This window comes from Chanos chanos, chromosome 5 (assembly GCF_902362185.1).
Source record: "Chanos chanos chromosome 5, fChaCha1.1, whole genome shotgun sequence".
Classification (NCBI taxonomy): domain Eukaryota; kingdom Metazoa; phylum Chordata; class Actinopteri; order Gonorynchiformes; family Chanidae; genus Chanos; species Chanos chanos.
Window position 1 is genome coordinate 5,232,589 of NC_044499.1, and position 23,675 is coordinate 5,256,263.

The window sequence follows — 23,675 nt, forward strand, 5'->3', positions numbered from 1 at the left end:
CAAATCGTTCCCTGCTTCAAATGCCTGGAAACATGACTTGATGTTGAATAACACTAAAATAATGCTTTGTCATAGTATCAAATATGGTGATCATTAGATAAGCTCAGAGGTCAAGCACCCGGTGCTGGGACATCCTCTGTCAGCAGAGATGTGGTTACAGTCTTCTCCAACTCTTCACAAACCCACCTGATTTTAGCTTGTTAGGGTACTGAACAGCACCCGGTTAATAAAATCACGTTGTGTTTAATTAAGGCTGGAATACACAAGCAGGAGAGCAATTCTCAATGCCTACCCCGACACTAAGGACAAGGCACATCGGTAATCTTTACACGCTTGGTTAACATTTGCAAAGGTGAATGTTTCCAGGGTCTTATCCTACAGTGCTGGTGTGTATGCAGGGTTTGATTCAACACATACCCACAATGACCTTGACTGCGTCAGCCCGGGGTGCACGGTAGCGCAGCGGGTAGCCCTGTCGCCTCACAGCAAGAAGATCCTGGGTTTGATTCCTGGCTGGGCAGCCAGGGTCCTTTCTGTGTGGAGTTTGCATGTTCTCCCTGTGCCTGTGTGGGTTTCCTCCCACAGTCCAAAGACATGCAGGTCAGGTGACATTGGAGACACTAAATTGTCCCTAGGTGTGAGTGTGTGTGTCTGCCCTGCAATGGACTCACGACCTGTCCAGGGTGTTTCCCTGCCTTTTGCCCAATGAGCGCTGTGACCCTTATTAGGATAAGTGGCTTTGAAAATTTACAGTATAACTGAACCTGGTTGAAAGTACAAGCACTAAAAAAAAATGAACTTCTTGATTTTCAGAGCTCTTTAGCCACACACATTGTTTTTAAGTACAAAGTATTTTTCTGAAGTGTGTATTCAAGCCTGAGCACCATGTGAGGAATTTACAAGCAAATGAAAATACATGGAGAAAACATTACAACGGGCTCGTGGTCCATTCAGGAGAAATTAGAGGGGCGATTGTTTTATAGCACTTGAATGACTCAAACAGAAAGGCAGTGTGTATAATTCTTTTTTAAAATTATATTTATTATTATTTATTATATTACATTTCAAGATAAAAATGTACAAAATCATCAAGAACATATTGGCAAGTATTATATTCTTGTATCAGCTTAAAAAGGTCATTCCTGTGCAAAAGACAGTGGCATTAAAACTAGCCCTGAGTTTGTTTTTTTTAAGATGGGTAACCATGGAAACCAAATGTTAATATTTGTAAAAACTGATACAAAAGAGCGTTTTAAAACTACAGACAACAGATGGTGTGACATTTGAGAATGACATTTAATGGCTCCGTAAAAGGAAACAATTTATTGCACCAAAACACAATTTAAATCACACAGATAATCAATGAATGCTATGTACCCAGGCAAAGTGGACTTACAGGAGAACCTTAAAATGAAGAGAATGAGGGAAATGAAGCGATATGATTATCCCAGCTCACTGTGTTCTCTGTCATGCTTGTGGAAATGATGCAGGCTGACTGTGCAGTTTGTGATCATCTGTTTCAGGTCAGACAGTTTAAAAAAAACAAAAAAACAGACAGCTTTAAGATCACAAGACCACTGTCTAAAAAGAAGAAAAAAAAAAGAACACGGCGTCCATTAAATAAGCCCTAACGTTTAGATACTATGTACAGGCGCTAGCTTCTTTCACTGCCAAGCAGGCAAATGTACCAGGAATGTTTACAGGACCCCCCCCCCCACCCCCCACCCCCCACCCCCCCCCCACACACATATTTAGGGGAAAAAAACACAGGCAAACAGATCCCATGCAGTCCCAAATTTGTTGAATGGTTTTCCAAACTCAATCAGACCTGGATCAGATATGTATTTTATGTGTTTGAACTGAGGGGCTTTCACCCTCCTCTCTAAAGTGGCTTCATTTCCGCGTGTCCTTCTCTCGGTTCTACAGTTTAAACAGGACAGAGTGCGCTGAAGCAACAACAAGTGTATGCGTCACATGACTTGTCTTTCAGACTCTATCTCAGTGGTGTCTCTCATCCGGTCAATACAGACGAGTGGCGTAAGGGAGCGGTGGAGCACCATGGGATGGGGCCGATTACCGAAATACTCTCCGAATACGGACTTCAACCAGGTTTGCTACTTTATTCCCAGACAAAGTGCTGTAAATCAATCAGTCTCATCTGATGAGATCTTGAGTATTCTCAGTTCATTATTAAAAATAAACAAACAAACAAACGAAGAAGCATACAAAGAAAACAAAACAAACAAACAAACAAACAAAAAAACATTACCAGGGTAGAGGCAGTAAAATGATGTGACGGATGAGATTCAGTAGCACGGGACGAGGACAAAAGCAGTGAAACTTCAATCTGAAGTAGAGTATTTTAAAGCTACCAGGGTGATTCTGCCAGGAGATGCCACCTGTTTCACTTATCTGTTCCAAACAGCTTTGGTGTGGCACCTTCTTCTTCTTCTTCTTCTTCAAAAAACAACAAACTGTCGTCTTCCTATCTTACGGTAACAACAAACAGGAAGAGCCTCCGGGAAAAACAAAAAATCACCCATGATAATTTTCATTAATTTCAGTCTCGCTCAGAGGTAAGCAAGCAACTGGAAAAAAAAAAGTGAATTTTATCTTTAAATATCTGTACACGTGAACTCTTACACGCGTTTGATCTTCTCATCATTCTGAAAGCAAAATCCAAAACCCGTCTCCGCTGCGCCCTCCTATGGCTGTTGCTGGTACTGGCCTTCTGTAGCCGTGTAGAAATCGTCTAGGACGCTCTGGATGTAGTCAAACGTGGGGCGGTCGTCCGGTTTCATCTTCCAGCAGTCCGTCATGATGTCATAGAGCTCCGTGGGACAGTTTTCGGGGCGGGGCATCCGATAACCCCTCTGAACAGACGTCATGACCTCTCCGTTGCTCATGCCTAGAAAGTGTAGACAGGAGAGAACACAGACGGTAACACACCCAGTTACGCATAGGCACAGATAGAAATAATCTCAGACTCTATCAAAAACACTTAATCTGAAACCATTACTATCCAAGCAATCAATCAGTCTAAGCGAAAACAAAAGACAAAGCTGGGTCACTTGTTTTTGTTTGATTGACAGATGGAGAAAAAAAAAATCCTCGTACTACTTTGTTTAAACAATGGTAAAAAAAAGTAGTACGAGTAGTACAACATTCTTGGCCAAAATGACTGTACAACAGTGTTTGAATTAGGCTCACAATCATAACATTACACTCTGGGTGTTAATAACTGCAAACATCACAGTTATTAGAAAAGAAGAACAATTATTACAGTACGGTCGAACATCGGTTAACATTGTGTAGAGAAAGAAGCAGTACTGCCAGAGGAAACGGGAATCAAAACGTGTGCGGTCCTCTCGAAAGTCACCTTTAACTTGTCTGCTTATATATAATCAACCAGTAGATGGAGACAGAGTGTCAAAAACTCAACTTGCTGACCCATCACTAGGTCTGAATATGATCCAGTTCCCTAAGACACGAGAAACACTAAAATGCTGAAAATATGAAAATCTTACTTTCATATTCCTAATTTTGTGAGTTGCAATAACACATGTTATTACCTGGATAAGGTATTTTTCCATAAGTTATGATCTCATAAAGCAGGACCCCGAAAGACCACATGTCAGACTTAATGGTGAAGGAACCATAGTTGATGGCCTCAGGTGCGGTCCACTTGATGGGGAACTTGGCTCCTGTGATGAAAGGAAACAAGAACCCAGATCTGATCAGTTTGCCAAAGCGTCACATTATCCAAACAAGAACATCAGCTGAGACCACTGGTCCTCAAATAAATTAAAAAAAAAAAAAAAAGGTAAATTTAGCTTATTGTTTATGAAATTATATTGCGTGAGAAAGTGCAGATATGACTTTCTATGGGGTCAAAAAAAATTTTCTAGAAATTTAAATACATAAATGTTTCGTTTTCATTCTAGAGGTTATATGAGTTCTAGATCAACAGGGTCAGATTTTCATGTGTTAACATCTTCTGTCAGCTCAGCACTGGTCTAGAGAAAGCAGTCTAGAAAAAAAAAAACCCAGCTCTCTGTTTAGCTTTGCTGACGCAGGAAAACTTCACATGAAACTTAGCACACGCAACATGCAGAGTTTGGCCGTGCGCCTGTGTAAGGAGAGAGGTTGCAGAAAATGACCCCCCCCCCCCCCCCCTCCCCTTACCCCGCCCCCATTTCCAGCACCGGGGTGGAATTGAACTGCTGAGTATGGTTTTCCTGCTTCCATTAGACACTGCAATACTTTGGATCTCCTATAGCTTTGTCCAGTCAGACCAGAGAAAGAGCAAATTTGTACAACGTGCTGTGGTGTTGTATCCATTTAAGAAAAGGTGTGTAGGTGAGAAAAGAGGGTAGGAGAGCGTGTGTGTGTGTGTGTGTGTGTGTGTGTGTGTGTCTGTTGTTATCGCCTTTCCACAGAAGGGGCCAAAAAACTAAAATTCCAGTGTAAATAGTTCAGAAATGTTCTTCCCCTTCACGTTCTTCTGATTTGTGAATTTGTGTGGGGGGTTTTTTCGCCGCGTTGAAAAAGGCCTTCCACCCACCTTCCCTGGCAGTGTACTGGTCGTCTTCAATAACTCTGGCAAGGCCGAAATCTGCGATTTTACACAGGAGGCTTTCTGAAACCAGCACATTGGCAGCTCTCAGGTCTCTGTGGATGTAATTCTTCTTCTCGATGTAAGCCATGCCCTCAGCTATCTGTACAAAGAAAAAAAAAACAAAAAAAAAACAGCAAAGCTCAGCACTGTTTCCCTCACTCTAAACTCAAACTCTGCTTCTTTTTTTTTTTTATCCAAAACTACAAGGAGAGCAAAAATACAGCGAGTTTTTGTATTCGTCGCTAAATCAGGAACGCGCCGTCAGTACGGAAATGCAGTAAATTAACAACACAATGTTGTTTCGTTTTCCTTCTCAATAGAAAGTGAGCTGTTCAAACAAACAAACCAAAAAAGACACCCTTTTTTAAAATTTGGTTTAACCAGTGTCTAATGGTCTAAATATTCACCCCCACCCCTAAAAAAAAAAAAAGTAAAAAAAAACAAAAAAAAAAACACTGGCTCACTTCTCTATCCACATCCTCTTTCACTCCCAGCAATAGGATGTGCAACTGTGGGGAGACTCTTTACCGGAATCTTCTCCTAGTGTAATCTCAAATTTTCCCTTCATTGTCCGGTGTTTTACTTAACTTATTCATATTTCATGTGAAGCTAACCATATGTGGTTGGTTTGTATTTCAAACAATACTATATTCTTCAGATTGTGTTCACAAAACACTTTTTTTTTCAGTGTTAAAGTAATTTTAAAGACAGAAATCAGGATAATACTGACACTTCTAAGCTGACAGAATCTAAAATTACAGTGCAGTTCTACAAAGGACAGAGTCAACGTAATCATGAGGGCACTTTAAACCACAGCTACCCACAGATAAGTGAGTCATGCTTTGTCAGTGTTAGTTAGAATCAAGTACCTCTGAAAATGAATTCTGTGTGGATTTCCAGGACAATTTGTTGTGTTTACACACCAGCTTACCAACAACTATGTGTCTGATTTTGAGCTTACTGAATCTGTAAAATGAATCGCCGAATAACAACAGAGTATTACCAGCCAGCGCTCTCTCTGTCTCTCTCTCTCTGTCTCTCTCACACACACACACACACACATTTTTACAATATTGTTAAGACATGGTTCATATCCATTCCGGTAAATGTTCTTGTAAGAGGTGTGACGCATATGAAGTCATTTTGTAAACCTTTGAAAACGATGGACCAGAACGCCGCTCTCACATTTCCTCTTTTTGTTGAACCAGTGGAAAATGTGACATAATCCAATGTGTGTTAAACTGTGTGAGGTTAATTCAGAGTCTGCAGACCAAAAAAAAAAAAAAAAAAAAAAGCTTAACAACATGTTTTACCTGAGCAGAAAAATCGATCAACTTTGGCAGCTGTATCTTAGAGCCAGCTTCACTTTTTAAGAAGTCTAATAAACTGCCTGAAAGACAGAAAGGAGAGAAAGGGAGAGAGAGAGAGAGAGAGAGAGAGAGAGAGAGAATTCTCTTTAGTGAAAAATGGCAAACATTTTCAAAGTTGAATGACACAGAAAAACAGAAACAGACCTCAGATACATTCTGATGACTGACATGACACTGTCGCTTTGTGGCTGTGAAACATGGTTTTCTGTGTGACCTTTAAAATGCCCCCAAAACCTTAATCTTAAACCTATTAATCAACAAGAGGAGCAGCAAGGCAATAAGGGAGCACGTCATCAGAATCTCCATTCACTTTTCTTTGCTCTCAGCATTAAGGAACATAATATTAGTATCAAGATTAAGATTAGGATTAGGATTAACATTACCGTACCATTGGCCATAAACTCGGTGATGATGTAAATGGGCTCTGTTTTGGTGACCACAGCGTAAAGACGCACCAGCCTGTCGTGCTGAAGGGTCTTCATTAGATTAGCCTCTTCCAGAAACGCTTCCACGGACATAGTCCCCGGCTTCAGCGTCTTCACCGCCACCTTGGTGGCATTATTATAGTAAGCTACACACACACACACACACACACACACACACACAAACACAAAAGCATTTATTAAGCCTCTTTGACTGTCAGTGTGTTCATGCAGCAGATACAATAGCCATGGTAACCCCTGAAACCACACAGATCAGACCTGGAGCAGAAATGTCTACGCCACGAGAGAAATCTATCAGTTTACATTCATGACAAACTTTTAACTGGTTGAAACCAGCATATGAAACCACACAGACAAAACTGACTGCAGGAAGAGGAGGTGGTAAGAACTACCACATTTTGGGAAAGCCAAACTTAACCCTTTCTTTTGAATACTTCTCTAGAAACTGTTTGGTCGTTTATGGAAACAAGTTGCTCCGCTCTGCCCCTTCAAAATGCTATTCTTTGACTTTTTAGTCTTCCTGCTAATCAGCTATGTCGAAATTTTACTTCTTCGTATTCACAACCCTATCCCATTATAAAGTATGAGAGAGGTTTTGTGTGTGTGTGTGTGAGAGAGAGAGAGAGAGAGAGAGAGAGAGAGAGAGCGAGGCCAGGATATTTGTCCTGTAAATCTAAACGGTCATTTCCTCTCTATCAGCTCTCCACCCAGCCCGACATTTGCCTGTAATTTACTGCGAGTCAGCCAAACACCTCCGATACACTTTGCATGTGACAGGGGCAACGTGAAAATCATATTCAGTTCAAAGTGGTGTCAAAACCACAGCTATGAGACTTTTTTTTTCGTTAATGTAACAACATATGGAAAAAAAATTCTGCAGTTGTTTTGTTATTTCTTTTTTTTCCCCCAGTAATCACCGGTCATTTCAGGCACAAAAACGGTTTTTGTCAACGGTTGTTGACCAAACAACAACTGACATCACTTAGTTTATGAGACTACGCAGAAGAGTTCAGTGTCTTTTCGATGGTGGTTATAAGTTAGAGAAAAACAAGTCGCTCTTAGACATAACAAACTCTGGTTGTCTGAATGGAGGAGAATGGCCAGAGGTGACTGTCTTCCAAACACGCCGCCGGGCACAGTTCTGTGCCAGACAGACCCAGGGAAAAATGAAGGAAACACCTTGAGAGCGCGCGGTCCCAGCGCATTTGTATATTTGCAAAGCCGACCGCTTCCTGCAATTCATCAGAACCGAAGAGAGGGAAGGGGGTTCGTGAATACTAACGATATCCAATGCAAATTTCACGTCAGCGACACGCAAGTTTCCTTCTCAGATGGCCCTGATAAAAAAAAAAAAAAAAGAAAAGAAAAGAAAGAAAGAAAGAAAGAAGAAAAAAAAACCCTGTTGCTGCAGGTGCCAACGAGACGTTGTAAAAGCTGGTCATTCATAGCCGCTGCACCTCGTTTCAAAGCAGGAACATTTCAGATTTGAATACGCCCGCCTCTCGTCTATTGGTCCTGACAGAACAAGGTTACAACAATAAACCCCCCACTCGCATCTTAACGATTAATCAAAGGCTTTGATGTTGTATAGAAGCACAATTGTCCTCACAACAGAGCAGACACAAACGCTAATTCACTTATCGCTGCGCTTCTCAAATCTGGTCCCGAGGACACGGTGAATGGCCCATTACAGCTCCAATTCAGTTTTGACATGACTGGCTAATCCTGGTAAATAATGATTCAGGTTAATCCAGTGTGTACGTGCTGGGCAGTCCCCACGTTAACAGTTCACAAATAGTTTTTAATCACACACCGCAAATATAACATAATGACTCACGTTCTGCGCCAAAGGCTACCTACGCTCTTTCACGCGATCCATGAAAAGATGAGCGGAGAGGTCAGTTTAAAAGAATAATTTTTTTGTTTTGTTTTTTAAAAAGGTGTGAAATGGTCTTATAAATTTTAACTGACTTTATATTTTGTAGTAAATCATTGTGTTACATGTACAATAACATCGACAGTTATACAGGGGCAAATTCATTATTTGTTTTTTTGGTGTACGCTTCCCTGGTAATCTCACCTGTTTTGTTTTGTTTTGTTTTGTTTGACAAGACAGTATAACATAAGGTGTGAAATTCACCAGACGAAACGTCGATTATCATTTTTCTCCGTCTCTATTTATGGGGAATTGTTGACTTCGTTGAACAGGACCAATTTTTCTTGTCGTCAAAGATTAAAGTTCATCAGTCAACAGAGTGCACAGTGTTAAAGAGATTATTCTTTTGACGACTCACCCATCCACACTTCACCAAACTGCCCTGCTCCCAGTTTCTTCACCAATTTAATAGAGTCTTTCGAAATTTCCCATGCATCTTTGTCCCACGGTTTCTGGGCTTTGGGTTTAACGCAGGGTTTCTCTAACTTTCGACAAAGACCGTCTGCTTGTTCTGTAACACATGAACATAAAAGATGAAAGTCACAAATTCCACTTTGCATACATCCCTGCAAACCACGTACGTCCTTAAATAGTAAAGCTCACAGACTCACTTCACAGCATCTGCCTGTAAACACCACAAGCATCATGACTACGTGTGTAAGTAAAGTATCACTTCTGCATAGTTCATCTGTGCTTCAGTGTTACCCACAGCACATCAGACATATTGTAAAGAGCACAGGACTCACTGCCATACCGTGACATGTTGTAAAGAGTACAGACTCACTGCCATACTGTGACATGTTGTAAAGAGTACAGACTCATTGCCATACAGTGACATGTTGTAAAGATTACTGACTCACTGCCATACCGTGACATGTTGTAAAGAGTACAGACTCACTGCCATACTGTGACATGTTGTAAAGAGTACAGACTCACTGCCATACAGTGACATGTTGTAAAGAACACAGACTCACTGCCATACTGTGACATGTTGTAAAGAACACAGACTCACTGCCATACTGTGACATGTTGTAAAGAACACGGACTCACTGCCATACCGTGACATGTTGTAAAGAATACAGGACTCACTGCCATACCGTGACATGTTGTAAAGAGTACAGACTCACTGCCATACCGTGACATGTTGTAAAGATTACAGACTCACTGCCATACAGTGACATGCTGTAAAGAACACGGACTCACTGTGATAATGTTTAATCATGCTGCCGATGTCTGGGAAGGTGATTTTGGGTGAGATGTAGTAGCCTCCGTTATCTAGCGACCGAATCTTGTAATGCTTAACGGCGTCTGTCCCGTGGACGTCCACATCCCGTATGGACAGGGAGTAACTACCTGTATCATTCAAAACAACGAGAGCAAGTAAGACACACTAGACCACAGGCATCACATCACGTCTGTGTGTACGTCTGAGTAGATTTCACGTCACCGTGATTCAGGAGACGAACTTTACGGCTTATGCCATTTTCAGCCTGAACATCTTACACTGCCGTGTGAACACGCACCTGCGTAAGTATTTTTGGTAGCGATTTTAAACTTCCCTGAAGACAGGCCAGATGTGATTGTGACCTTTGACAATAACTTTGGCAATAAAAATGTTCTGGCAAAACATTTGACACAAGTCTTTACCCTTTGAAGTCTCACTCTCCCGAATGAGATAAGAGCCTGCCTTGTTGGCAGGTGCTAAAAGTTGTCTCTCTGCGTCTTTCCTGGTGATGTCTTTAAAGAACCATCTAAAAGGGAAAAGAAAATACGAGTTATAACACAAACATGACCTTAATCGTCTCTAAAGTGGACTTTAGTGCTTTGCTCTGTAGAAAAAGAATCAAACAAAAATGATGACAGTTGAATACGTCTTTGATACAAACATTTCTCCAGAGTTAAATCTAAAGCTAAAGGTATTTAAGTCACTATATTTATTTCATGTGTTTGTATAAGTTAGATAATAGAAAAGATAAACAGATAAACGCATTAAACAGTGAGACATTACTAAAGTCGCCGGCCTCCAAATATGTCGAATTATTCAAAATGATTTCAGCCTTAAACCCCCAACTCTATCAAAAGATTATGTCTGGTGTAAGGGGTTTACGCTGAAAAAGAAAAAAAAAAAACCCTGAAACCAAAAACAATACACAGAACAAAACAAAACCAACCAAACAAAAAAAAAACAAAAAACACATTGTCAAAGCATGTTCACTGTGGACCAATTAAACATGATTGTATGAAACACACTCTTCTGTTTCCATGGTGTCGGCCTGTGCCACATAATTGGAAGGGATGAAGCCTTCTTTGCGTGTGGTCAGAGACTTGGCTTTCCACCACTCTCCGTGCCTGTAAAACAAAACCGACACGTCACTCTCATCGGACCACAAACACCCGACCAACAAATGCACCGCTGCAAAACAAACAAGTCACTCTTTTTAGATTTTTAATTCAGGTTCATCTAGATCAAATGGCATATTATTTACATTTCTATTTGTGTTTATTCATTTAGCAGATGCTTTTGTCCAAAGTGACTTCCAAGACAGACTGGAATTTGACATGTTTGAATCTGAAAATTGAAGCTCTTTTAATAAAGAACCCATACAAAGACACAGAGTCTAAAAGGAACCTTTTCAAAGACACAGAGTGTAAAAAGAACCTATTTAAAGACACAGAGTGTAAAAAGAACCTATTTAAAGACACAGAGTGTAACAAGAACCTATACAAAGACACAGAGTGTAACAAGAACCTATACAAAGACACAGAGTGTAACAAGAACCTATTCAAAGACACAGAGAGTAAACAGAACCTATACAAAGACACAGAGTGTAACAAGAACCTATTCAAAGACACAGAGTGTAACAAGAACCTATTCAAAGACACAGAGAGTAAGCAGTACCTATACAAAGACACAGAGTGTAACAAGAACCTATTCAAAGACACAGAGAGTAAGCAGTACCTATACAAAGACACAGAGTGTAACAAGAACCTATTCAAAGACACAGAGAGTAAGCAGTACCTATACAAAGACACAGAGTGTAACAAGAACCTATTCAAAGACACAGAGTGTAACAAGAACCTATACAAAGACACAGAGTGTAAAAAGAACCTATTCAAAGACATAGAGTGTAGCAAGAACCTATTCAAAGACACAGAGTGTAAAAAGAACCTATACAAAGACACAGAGTGTAAAAAGAACCTTTTCAAAGACACAGCGTGTAAAGCAGGGTACTTACTCCTCCAGAACTTTTAGTCTCTCTCCTTTCTTAAACCCTAAGTCCTCAGGATGTATGGCTTCGTATGGGTACAGGGCGATGACTATTTTACCGGTCTCATTTTGCTCTGCCACAGACGACACATTTCATCAGTAAGAGTATTTTTACTTTTCAGATGACTTCATTCAGTGAAACGTGGGACATGATGACATTATGAAACTGTGCCTGTATTCAAACCAACCTTCCATTTTCTGAAAGACCTGACCTGGGAGCAGCCCTGGGGGTTCTGCATTATTCTGTCAGAACAAACAAATAAATGTGTATGAATATATAATATAAAATTACACAGATCTATCTATTTATCTATCTATCTATCTATCTATACACACACATACACACACACACACAAATACATATATGGTCTACTACACAATAACTGTGTATAACTAAGTTCTGACTTTCGAAATGCCAGCCCTTTGAGCAGTTATGGGCCTCAGCCATTTTAAAGTTATGGTATGTGTTTGAACGCTGAAGTATACCTAGGCACGTGCTAAAAATAGTCTAAGAATTACCCTTCTGCCCACTGAGAAAACGCAACCCTTAACAAAACCCGCCGCTAAAAGAGTCTTCTTAAACAAGCACTGCCATTTGGTTAGGTCACTCAGGGAATATGAGACTCAACTCGTTAAGAGAAAGAAACTGCTTTTTTTTTTCTCCCCCATCTGTCTCACTTACTATCATATGAGGTTTACTGGAGGTTGGATCTCTCACATATACAGTTTGGTCAGTACGTACTGGCTGTCGCTTCTTTACTTGAAAGCTACCTCCGTTCTGATCGTCGCTCAGTTTGGATTTTTGACAACCCATGATTTCTGCCAGGGAAGAAGAGAAAAAGAGAGAGAGAGAGAGAGAGAGAGAGAGAGTAAGAGGACTACAGCCATGTCCATGGGACGACAGCCACGGTCCGGGCAGTTCATGCAAAGTTAACACAAACATCCTGACGTATCACATGACTTGGTTTCTGAACGAGTATTGCAGGACTTGAACAAGGTAAACAAAACCACAACAGGGGAACATGAGAATAATTAGCTTCTGTAATGGTCAGAAATCAACCCAGTTCAGATGGATGAATGGATGGATGGATGGATGGATGCAGCATTAAAGACAAGCTGTGGTTCCGTTGCCTAATCCTCAGCTGATTCAGCGTTGGCTTTTTCTGTTGTCTGGTTAGAACTTTCTTCAGAACTCAACAACAACCACAAAGAGAAATACTTGTGAGAGACTAAGAGGCCTCACTTTGGCAAGTGAAGGCATGTAGACTTCACAGTCTCAGTCAGACAAAAGTCACGGTAAAAAAAGCCCTGTGACATGTGCTAAACAGTTTTTTTTTCCTTCTTCCTTTCTTGTTCTTTGGGGGAGGTTGGTGGAGAGGGGGGGGGGGCTGCTTGGTTTCTGCATTGAGCCTATATGTTGCTAACTAACCCATAATATTACACACACACACACACACGTGGAAACTTTCTGTTTGTTTGTTTGGACTACTTTGATTTGAAAGGTTTTATTTCATGGTCAGCTGAACCATTAACAAAACATCTATCCCAAGAGTTAATCAATGACTTATATAAACTCCCTGTGGCTTCCTCAAAAGTCCATACAAAAAAGAAAAAAAAAACAAAAACAAAAGAAAACAAAACAGATTGATCTCATTTTAAGTTAAATCTCACTTCACTCGGTATGCATGCATAAGTCTTTCGAACAATACAGAACTTTTACCGAAGGTAAAACATTGACCGCACAAACACCTAACGTGCATTTTACGCTCGCGAGAAACTATTTGACCAAGCCCTTGAAACCGTCATATTAAATGTACTGTATGTTGGTCAGCTAAAATTCGCAATGTCTGGTCTTGGCTTTATCAGCAGGAAACTGTGTGTGCTACTCAAGCTCCTGACGCAATAAGCTCTCTCTGTTCACTCAGTAATGAGCAGCTAACGCTAGCTTATTTCACTTCTTTCTCAATTCGTCTCCACAGACAGTCGAGTCTGAGTCGCACCAGTCGGCTTCACACGCTGGTATTTACAATTATCATGCAGAATGACCAGACAGAACTACAGCAGAATGGGATGAGTGGGTGGAGTATGTTTACAAGTACGAAGAGTGCAAGGTAATATTTATTGGATTAAAACAGTTCTTGGCTGAATGTTTTCTCTTCCCAAGGGAAATTTTGCGGATTTATTGTTGGGATATTATTTCCGCAATCTTTGGCGCTAAAGGAAATGTTTAACTCTGTTGCTCTCCATCCAAATTAGCTTCAAATGCACTTTGTTACAAGTCCTTTCCCTATCAGCTTTTTTTTTTCTGTTAAATTAATAATCAACTGACCCACTAAAGTTGTGTAAACATTAAGAAAACAGGAACTATATGCTACCAGAACACATCAGTAATTCCTGCTCCATCAATGAATGCTCTACAATCAAATGTAATCTGAAAATGCTCCAGCCAATGAAGAAGTTTGGGAATAACTTATCATAATGCATTACAGTAACTTTCAAACCAGAATAGTTTAGAGGATAGATATCGTCAAGACAATAGGAGATTTTAGCACACTGATGAGAGCTGAGCAAACTTTGGCAAAACTGAACTGAGAGGTTTCGTGCACTGGAACTCTGAAACATCCTTTAGACCAGTGTGTAATCTTAGTGCAGGTGGAAAAATCAAAACGAAAACCAGGATGGAAAGGATGTCAAACAGGTGTGTGCCACCTGGGCACATAATAATGACAGAAGAGAGGACATCTCTAAATTCTCAGGGAAGTAACCATTGTCCTGACGGGAGAAACTCCAAATAATCTCTATGAAATGAACCCTTATGTTAGCTGCCAATTTTCACAGCTTTCTAATTGCAGTTTTTTTTTCTTGCTCAACACAAAACACCTCAGAGTACGGTCTTAATCATATATATATATATATATATATATATATATATATATATATATACAAAAAACCCAAACGACCTTTCAGCATCTGACAAAATATCATCTGTCAAAAAATGGTGAACCAAGCGGATGAAACAAAAGGCACGTGCATGGTCTTACACCTGAAAGGCCGACAGTTCTCTTGCAGCTTGTCTGCAAGGCTGTGTGTTAGTTGCTGTGCACTCAGGAAACTGGTAACAGGGCTATGGACCGATTAGCCCGAATGCGTGTGGGCTAGTGTGGCTACACGCTTCCTCCTTTGACCATGGCTCTATGTGACAAAGGGTTTTAACTTGACACGAAGAAACCGTTCAGAAAGCGAGGCCTATCTAGTCTGTTCTTACCCCCCCCCCCCCCCTTTCTTTAATTCTTTCTTTTGTTTTTACGAAGACCAGCAACGAAATCTCAAATCAGAGGTGGATACGATGCGAACCGATTTCAAATTCGGTGTGTCCAGCCTTATATTTGAAGTGGGTGAATAAATTGTCGCTGTTCACACTTTTTTTCTTACACCATAGACCGTAGGCTAACACAGTCACCTGTGTGGTGGTTACAGTGGGTGTACTTGTAATCCTCAAGTGACAACTGCAATACAAACAGAGCTGCCATGCAGGCCGTCAATGGTAAGTTCTGCTGATGACAACTAAAAACTTGTTGGAGACATTCTGGGAAGTGATACTTCAAGTGACAAACCAGTGGTGCAATGCGACAAAATAGCGTGACTGAATTTGATTACAAAAGCCCTCTGAGGACTTGATAGTAAGATAACACGAATAAGATCTTTGTTTCGTCTTATTTAGACTATGGAACTGCGCGGGAAGGGTTTCGGGAGTCTCCCTTATTGATTCTCAACACATACACACACATGCGCACGCACACACGAGTCTGATCCGTGTGCTTCGTCCAGCCTGCGACCCATAGTATAAAATAACTAAAACGAGCAGATACACGCACCATGTATTCCCTAGTCGTAAAGAATGCCACAGATATGCTTGCTATGATTCTTAAACGTCACAGATAGTTATAAAGATTTTTTTTTTTTGATGAGCTCCGAAGTCTTAACACGCATTTCCCAGTTCCCAAGCAATCTGCACGGAACTTGTGGAATGTCTGCCTATCAATTATAAAGTAAAGCCGCTACGGTCGGTCAACCCCGGGGGTGCATCGGATATTATCCATTCAGTATACATTCACACAAAGAACATTAAACGATGAACAAACATAGTGGAAAAAGGAACAATTAAAGTTTATATTAAAAAAAATAAAACAAACGAACGAACGAACATTTGTGGAGTAAATGGTGGTGATAAAACGCAGACGTACCTGTCAAATGTAGTTCAGACGCATTTAAATGTATTATCAGTAGAACTGGTGGGAGTCTACCGCTGTAGTACTCATTGAAACGGACGTAGCGTTCACACGAGCAATAAGACTACATTCAGAATGAGGAACAAGTCCAGTGGGCTGTTTTTTGCTCTTTCTGCAACTTCCTGGTACATTATTCACTGCGTTGATTATTTGCATAATGTCACCATGGCTTCGCAGTTTCAAAAGCCCAGGGTACGAGACCTTTGGATTGTCTCAGTTAAACGTGAGAAGACAGAAGAAAAGCTGCCATAGCAATTGCTACAACGAAGGGTTTGTCGCCCAAATTAAGTTCTGTGGGATGAAGGATGTCTCAGACCTCGACAACTAGGCATTTAATTCCGCTTTCAGATAAAAAATAATAACCAGTTTAATTTGAATAATTATCTAATTTAATTTGAATAAATAAATAAATCCATTTAATGACCGATAGAAAAAAACAGTTTTGAAGTGTCATCTTCAGCAAACGAAAATAAAATAAAATAAAATAGTAAAAAAAAAGAAAAGAAACTTAAACAGTCACATAAAGTTGCAACAATGTGCAACAATGATTGACACTCTATCAGACCAGCTCGTCCGGACACTGTACTATCCTTTAGAAGAACTTTCCCTATGTAAAACATTAATGCTGGCCTTACTCAGGACGGACTGTGAGACGGTGAAGGACAGACACGGGTAGTGGGCGTGCATGCAAACTAGGACGATCACCATATAGATGTGCACAATACAGAGGGAATGTAGAAAAATGAAACTGCTGCGAATCGAGCGCTGTCCTATACAACGTGCATGCAGACAGGTGCTTTTAAGAGAGGAAGATGTGGTTTGATCGGTCTCCGGCTGACAAGCGGAGCAGCCCCCTTTGCTGTACAAAACCGCGAATGTCACAGGGTTTCTATAAGACTACCGTTCACCTTTTTTTTTTCTTGGTATCTCAGATTGTGTACATCACTACGGAAAACATCACTTGCACTAGTGTACGAATAAAGAGAAACTATGCTTCCAACAACACCAGCAGTACTCGTTCTGTCGGGGGTACAACGAGTGGTCTTGTAGCTGAAACATAAAATAAGTCGAGACGATCTGTCGAGTTTCAGTTCGAGGGGAAGTAGGGCTACCAATGTGGCAGCATTTATAGGGCGAATGCAAAAGGACACGAGAAGTGGAGACAGAAAGCAAGGCGACTATCAGACTCCACTTTCTGCACAGATTAATTATCTTCTTATGGACATGCAAAGTCAAATTCAAGCAATTGCAGCTGGGCTGTTATTTTTTTTTTTAGTTTTTACCACAGTTACGCGAAATTGCCAAATGAAAAAATATTTCAAAACAGTTAGGGGGTCAACGACAGTTTATCTGAACTGTTGTGTTTTTTTTTACATAGAGGCTGGACGTTCAATGTATTACGACAGAATTTAGTAAATCAAGAACAAACCCACAATGTTAAATATATGATCGACTTTAATGGAAAATACGTTAGTACTGTAAAACACTCAAGGTTTATTTCCAACATAATAGTAAAAAGTCATCAAGAACACAACTTTCCAAAACGCTAAGTTGCACCAACGTACAACTGTAAATATAAAACAACTCACTAAAAATACCAACACAACGAACATTTCCAACAGAAGACATGGTCCGACTGAGGTTTCTTCAACTGAAACTAAGAATCGGACTTGATCAAATTGCCGAAGTAGGCAGTTATCGTTTTCAGTTTGTTGTTCAGATAGTTCTGTTCCACTTCCACTTTCCCACCAGGTCCTGCGAGTGAAGCAATCTATGTAGAGTGGTAAAAAAAAAACACACACACCAAAAAACCATCAATACAGCGACGACACAAAGGCACAGTTTAACTCAATGCTACATACACAGGACTGAGGGCTATATAGAACAGCTCTTTTCGTTCTTTTGATATGATTACTGCTGTTTAATGTAATTAAACAGTTTAAAAGCATGCTGGGGAAAAGTGCAACACGCCAAATTATGCATTACTTGGTAACCTAAAACCATGAGCATTAAACTCAACATAGAGTTTGAGCATAAACTGGCACTAATAAAAAAAAACCCACTAATAAATAATATCTCTGTGGTTTAGCAAGTAGGCCTACACTCACACACTGCAAATATCTTGTAGGCAATGAGAAAGGGGAAGGGCAGTTTCAGAATTTTCTAGAAGTCAATGATCAGACTATTTCTAACTGTTCCTCCACTAATGTACTTGAGAACATAACTGATAATCTAGTTAAAACACTTCCAACAACAACAACAAAAAACACATTTGATTTGGCTAATTAGCAAGCCCTTAACAAGAGATCAGTAACACGGCTTCAAAGCGACACACAGTCACATGGTTTCTATCAGTGCTGGGCAGGGACTTCTGGTCACCGTGACGGTTTGGTTCTCGGTCGACCAGAGAAGAGAAAAACGACAGAAAAGAGGAATCACAGAACAAAAAATCTAAGCTGAACCTCACAGGCGAGCTAGGAAATGACATCAAAGACTCCATCACTGTAATTACCGGCTGATCATAGCTCAGAGAGGCTACTTTTGAAGCACAGTGAAATATTCATTTGGTGAAAAAAAATAAATAAACAAACACATAAATTTAAACAGAGAGAGAGGGAAAGACAGAGAGAGATGACTCAGTTCCAAAAGCGAGTTGAAAAAGGCGGACACGCGATGAAATTCGTATCGCTCGGGAGAGAGATCGTAAGGAGCTTTGCACTGGATCGCACGTGGCGTGTGTGAAATATCTGTGAGAGCGCTTGGGACCCACTGTGGAGACGGACTGCCTCTGATCTGACAGAACACAAACAGCCTCAGGCCTTTTCCACTGAGATGTGAGCTGGGGCTAAATAAAGCAGGAGCGCTGGGCTATTCCCCGGCGCTCAGAAAGCCTACAAAAGCACAGCGGCATCTACTTTAAAGAAATACAACTCCCAGCATGCTTTGACTTGGCTCATTTTTTCGTGTTTATATATCAAGACTAGTGGATGGGACAAGGGCAGGAGAAAGAAAGAAAGAAAGAGAGAAAGAAAGAAAGACAGAAAGAAAGAGTACATCATTTTTATACATTAACATTGCATGTGCATAGAAATGTGAAGCAGAAAACTGTCAACATCGATGTATTTAACATTCTTACCTGCTCCATGTCTGCATTTCGCGGGAGAAAATACACAATGTTCTCAGATATCATCTTGGACAACCTGAAAATTTCAAATGTGTTCACAGTTAAGGAAGAAACTTTTCAGAGAACCAGAACATCTCAGATTAAGTGTGCGTCCTCTTACGTTTTCAGCTCAAATGAAACGGAGAAAAAAAAGATGCACTTCTATTCATGACCAATATAAGTGAAATCCCAGAACAGTGTTTTTTTTTTGTTTTTGTCTTTTTTTAAGTAGGGAGAGAGACTCCATTAAAGGATATCCATCCGGGCTCATCATGGATTTGATGTCAAAGACGTCAGCGTTCAGATATTCCGGTCCTCCCCACGGGGGACTGAGGAAGACCGCGTCGGCCTGAAGGAGCGGCGCCAGCTGTAGAAAGTCTCCACACACAAACTCAATGAGCTGGGTCACCCCGTACACCCGCGCGTTGTTCTGGGCCAGCGCCAGACGAACCGGGTCGATATCAATGGCTATGACTGAGACACGCACACACGCGCGCACAAACACACACATACACACACACACACGCACACAAACACACACACACGCACGCACACGCACGCACACACACACACGCACACAAACACACACACACGCACGCACACGCACGCACACACACGCACACACGCACACACAAACACACACACACACACATACACACACACACACACACACACACAGGGGGAAAAGGCTCACATTATACCTGGTCCTGTTACACTGTATCCAGTATTTCCTGTATACTGCTGTCAAAAGTGATTATGTGCATACATCAAAATTTGTTCTGTGCAAATGAATTAAATATTCAGGTATAAATAGCTACAATAGACAGACAGACAGACAGACAGATAGACAGACAGATAGACAGACAGACAGATAGACAGACAGACAGATAGATATACAGACACATTTATACTCCAAGACAAAAAACATGAGAGGCAAACAAAGCCAAAGCAAGTTTTGTGTTTTTTCATTTTTCTGTTTCAGCGTCACTTTGGAACACTATTACCTGTACATAGTTTGAACAGAGCCAAGCTCTCTGTCTAACCGTGACTAAAGGATGTGGAACACACCTCTGGCCCCAGTCAGGGCAAACTGAATGGCATTGCCTCCCACTCCACAGAAAGCGTCGACGATCAGATCGGACTGGAAACCGCTCTGGACCCTAAGAGCGATGTGTTCCGCTATTTTCTCCGGAGTGACAGAGAACCAGCCCTCTGCAGGAAGAATGAGTGTGATTTCAATAAGTCTTTTTACAGTTTTTTTTTTTTTTTTACATCCTTTTTAACAGACAGCACACAAAGTAAATCATATCCATGTTTTAGCTTTCCAGTTTCACACTGTGTTAAACAGAATCCAAACAGACTATGGGTTAGGTAGGCTATGTAATAGGAGACATAGCCTGTGGGGACGTAAAAGTCTTGAATACTGTAAACAACAGGTTTTCACCTCCAGGGAGCAGTCACTCTTCTGTTTGTTGGCAAATAAATGTATACGTAGATATGTATATATGTGAAATTAATACAAATGGGCTTCGATGGAACAGCTTTACACCACCAGGGGGCGATCACCTTCTGTCATGTTAAGTGCTACAGTAAATGTTACTGTAATTCGCTCATTTGTGTAGAATAATAGAATAAGTGTACGCTGTCCTGTGCTCCCAGGACTTAGCACATGGCACAATTTGTCTCTGTCTTCCACTCGCTCCTTTTCAAAATCCTTTAAATCATTAAATCCTTTCTTTCTCAGTCTCGTCTAACAGTAACGATATTCTCTCTCTCTCTGTCACTCTATTTTAACCAAGTAATATTTTACTGTTTCACTGTGATTTATTTTTCTTTTATTTATGTCTTATTTTATATAATTATGTGTGTGTGTGAGTGTGTGAGTGTGTGTGTGTGTGTGTGTGTGTGTGTGTAAACCTTGCTATAAACCTAATTTCCTGTCAGGGACAATAAAGTCTTAAAACTTGAATCTCAGCAAAGCTTGAAATCACATTAGACTGCTGTTTGTCTCATAAATGATGACTTTGCAAAAGAGAACTAAAGTAAAAGTAATCTGCAGTCACAGGGTTAAAACACACACACACGCGCGTGCACACACACACACACACACACTCATTCTCTCACTCTCACACACACACACACACATTTTCATCATCAAAAATGTTGCGTGAAGTCAACACTCAACTGGAGTTGTGCACGTGTGTTCAAACCCCTGGTAGACCCAAGTTTGCGCCGTTTCCTGAGACGGCAAAAGTTTATCAGACCATGTCTTTTACCGCCTGTGTGGACAGAACAACACCATCTGCTTTTCACCCACCACAAACCCATCTTTGTTTTTTCCGCCTAATGTAGTTTTCTCTCCACAGAGAATAAACACCTGTTTGGTCTACCATCTCAGAGCTGCTGCACTCCCTCGTTCATGTTCACTTTTAAACAGCAGGGGGCGCCGTTTTTGTGCATGCCAACACCCCCCCCCCCCCCCCCCCCCCCCCCCCACTTCCAGTTGCACTGCCTCAAATTACCTGCTGATCCTGTTAATTTGAGAGCTTTTAGACAAAAAGTGCCAGGCCACTTGGATAAGTTAGCAGGGCCAGTAAGTCACTGCTGCTGATTGGTAAAGGTTTTTAACAGGGAGTGTCAAGTGTTAGGAGGAAATATGAAATCATTTCCTGTAAATAGGTCAACACTGACTATGAATGATTTACACCTCTTTTTTTCTGGCTTCACACCTCGCTGTCTGTGTCAGATTAGGTCATGCGTATATATACATATATATATGTGTGTGTGTGTGTGTCTGTGTCCGTATGCGAAGTTTGTGTGCATGTGTGACTGATTTTACATGTCAGTCTGGAGTGTGTGCAGAGAGTATGTGTTGGTGTGCAGAGTGTGTATGTGTCTGTGCAAGTGACAATACGTCAAGTGTGTGTGTGTGTGTGTGTGTATCTAAGTGTGGTTATGTGTTGTACTTTTATCTGTAGTCCTGTGAAGTCCCTTACTGACTGACAGGACTTTTAAAGGGAGTTGTCTATGTGCTGAGAACATCTGTATCATAAACAGTGGAAAGAGAGGACACACTGGAGGAACGGCTGAATCCTGCGCGTGTGACGCGCCAACTGCGAAAACGTATTTTTCAGCCAAAACAGAATTCTAAAGCAATGTCCTCAAAAGTATTTTAAAGTAGTTTCCTTCTATCTTCCTTTCTTTTCGACTATGTCTCTCTGCCCCCCCCCACCCCCCCCCCACCCCGGCAACCCCCCTCCCTCCCCCCCCTTATTTAATCAGGAAAAGTTGTGGTCTGAGGTAAGATCTGTAGCTTTCTGTAGCTCACAGAGAAAAGAACACAGGCGCTGTTGACATGAATAAGTGAATACTAGCGAAGTCTCTGATCTCTCTTTCAAACAGAATTACAAATGCTTTCTGAATGCCTTATGATTCACAGGCTGGATAAGAAACATATAAAAACACATTACTCACAGTGCTTCACAGGATTCTAGGGGGAGACGTCGACCATACGAGGTTTTCTGATCTCTGATAACGACATCTTTACACACTCGGCGAGAGGAAACCCACTTGACATCCAGAATTGATGTTAAATGTGTTTAAAAAAACAAAAAAAACCAAAAACCTCACGCGCTCGCCAGCTTAACGGCTAATCATATTTTTGCATTGCGAGATATCACACGAGATTAAAAAAAAACAAAACAAAGAAAACAAAAGAAAGAAAACCAGAAACAAGCTAATCTGTTGGCGCTCAAGGCGCGAACACAAGCGAAAAGTGTGACGTCCTAAAGACAGTTTCTCTAGTCTCAGGTTTTCCACCACAGGGAGCACCATCAGACAGCTGAAGGCACTGAACAGTTTGCCATCAGAACAATTACTGAACCATGCCATCAGAAAAAACTCAAACGAAGTTTCAATTATTTCCGTTTAAGATCCAACGTTGTTGTGGAAAATTAAGCCCCGTGTAAATGTGATTCTGTGAATAAATTAATATCATAATTTACTGGGAGGAGTAACTCAATCACGCACTCACTCTCACTCACTCATTTTTAAAGCTGCTTATCATAATTAGGGTCGCCAGCGTTCGTTGGGCAAAAGGCAGAGAAACGCCCTGGACAGGTCGCCAGTCCATTGCAGGGCAGACACACAGACAAACACACGTTGATACCTAGGGACAATTTAGTGTCTTTGGACTGTGGGAGGAAACCGGAGCTCCCGGAGAAAAATCCATGCAGACTCCGGGACAACATGCAAACTCCACACAGAAAGGACCCTGGGCAGAATCGAACCTGGAACCTTCTTGCTATGAGGCAACAGCGCTACCCACTGTGCCACTGTGCTGCTCGTAACTAAATCAATTGTTAAAAACAGAAAAAAAAGAGAAAAGAAAACAGAAAATGGGTATATCTCTGTCAAAGAAAAGTGACTTAAGTCAGTATCTCAAAACAAAAGTCAAAACTGGACAAAGATAATACCATAAAACTCTCTAAATCTGTCTTTTCCCACTAGACAACTCTGTTTACAGCAGCTGTGTGGTTAACTGAGGTAATGTGCCTGTGAGAGGAGAGGCTTTGACTCTTTAGTGTGT

General features: G+C 40.9%; 2 protein-coding genes across 2 annotated transcripts in view; both read right to left on the reverse strand.

Annotated features, from left to right (window-relative positions):
- Positions 1-1,757: 1,757 nt before the first annotated feature.
- Positions 1,758-15,974, reverse strand: lyn (LYN proto-oncogene, Src family tyrosine kinase). Its single transcript, XM_030773647.1, has 13 exons — positions 15,880-15,974; positions 12,318-12,454; positions 11,824-11,878; positions 11,604-11,709; positions 10,618-10,716; positions 10,015-10,118; positions 9,571-9,720; positions 8,726-8,878; positions 6,377-6,559; positions 5,932-6,008; positions 4,565-4,718; positions 3,573-3,704; positions 1,758-2,908 (listed from the first exon to the last, which is right to left on the reverse strand). The coding sequence occupies exons 2-13, from the start codon at positions 12,447-12,449 to the stop codon at positions 2,706-2,708; spliced, it is 1,548 nt and encodes a 515-aa protein (XP_030629507.1). The 5' UTR covers positions 12,450-12,454; positions 15,880-15,974; the 3' UTR covers positions 1,758-2,705.
- Positions 15,975-17,529: 1,555 nt separating this feature from the next.
- The window catches only part of tgs1 (trimethylguanosine synthase 1), a 19,608-nt gene continuing 13,462 nt past the window's right edge, over positions 17,530-23,675 (reverse strand). Inside the window, exons 11-14 of the mRNA XM_030773525.1 lie at positions 20,156-20,299; positions 19,345-19,561; positions 19,061-19,139; positions 17,530-17,695 (exon numbers count right to left, since the gene is read on the reverse strand). Coding sequence (XP_030629385.1) covers positions 17,582-17,695; positions 19,061-19,139; positions 19,345-19,561; positions 20,156-20,299 — 554 coding nt within the window. The 3' untranslated portion in view covers positions 17,530-17,581. The remainder of the gene's footprint in view (positions 17,696-19,060; positions 19,140-19,344; positions 19,562-20,155; positions 20,300-23,675) is intronic.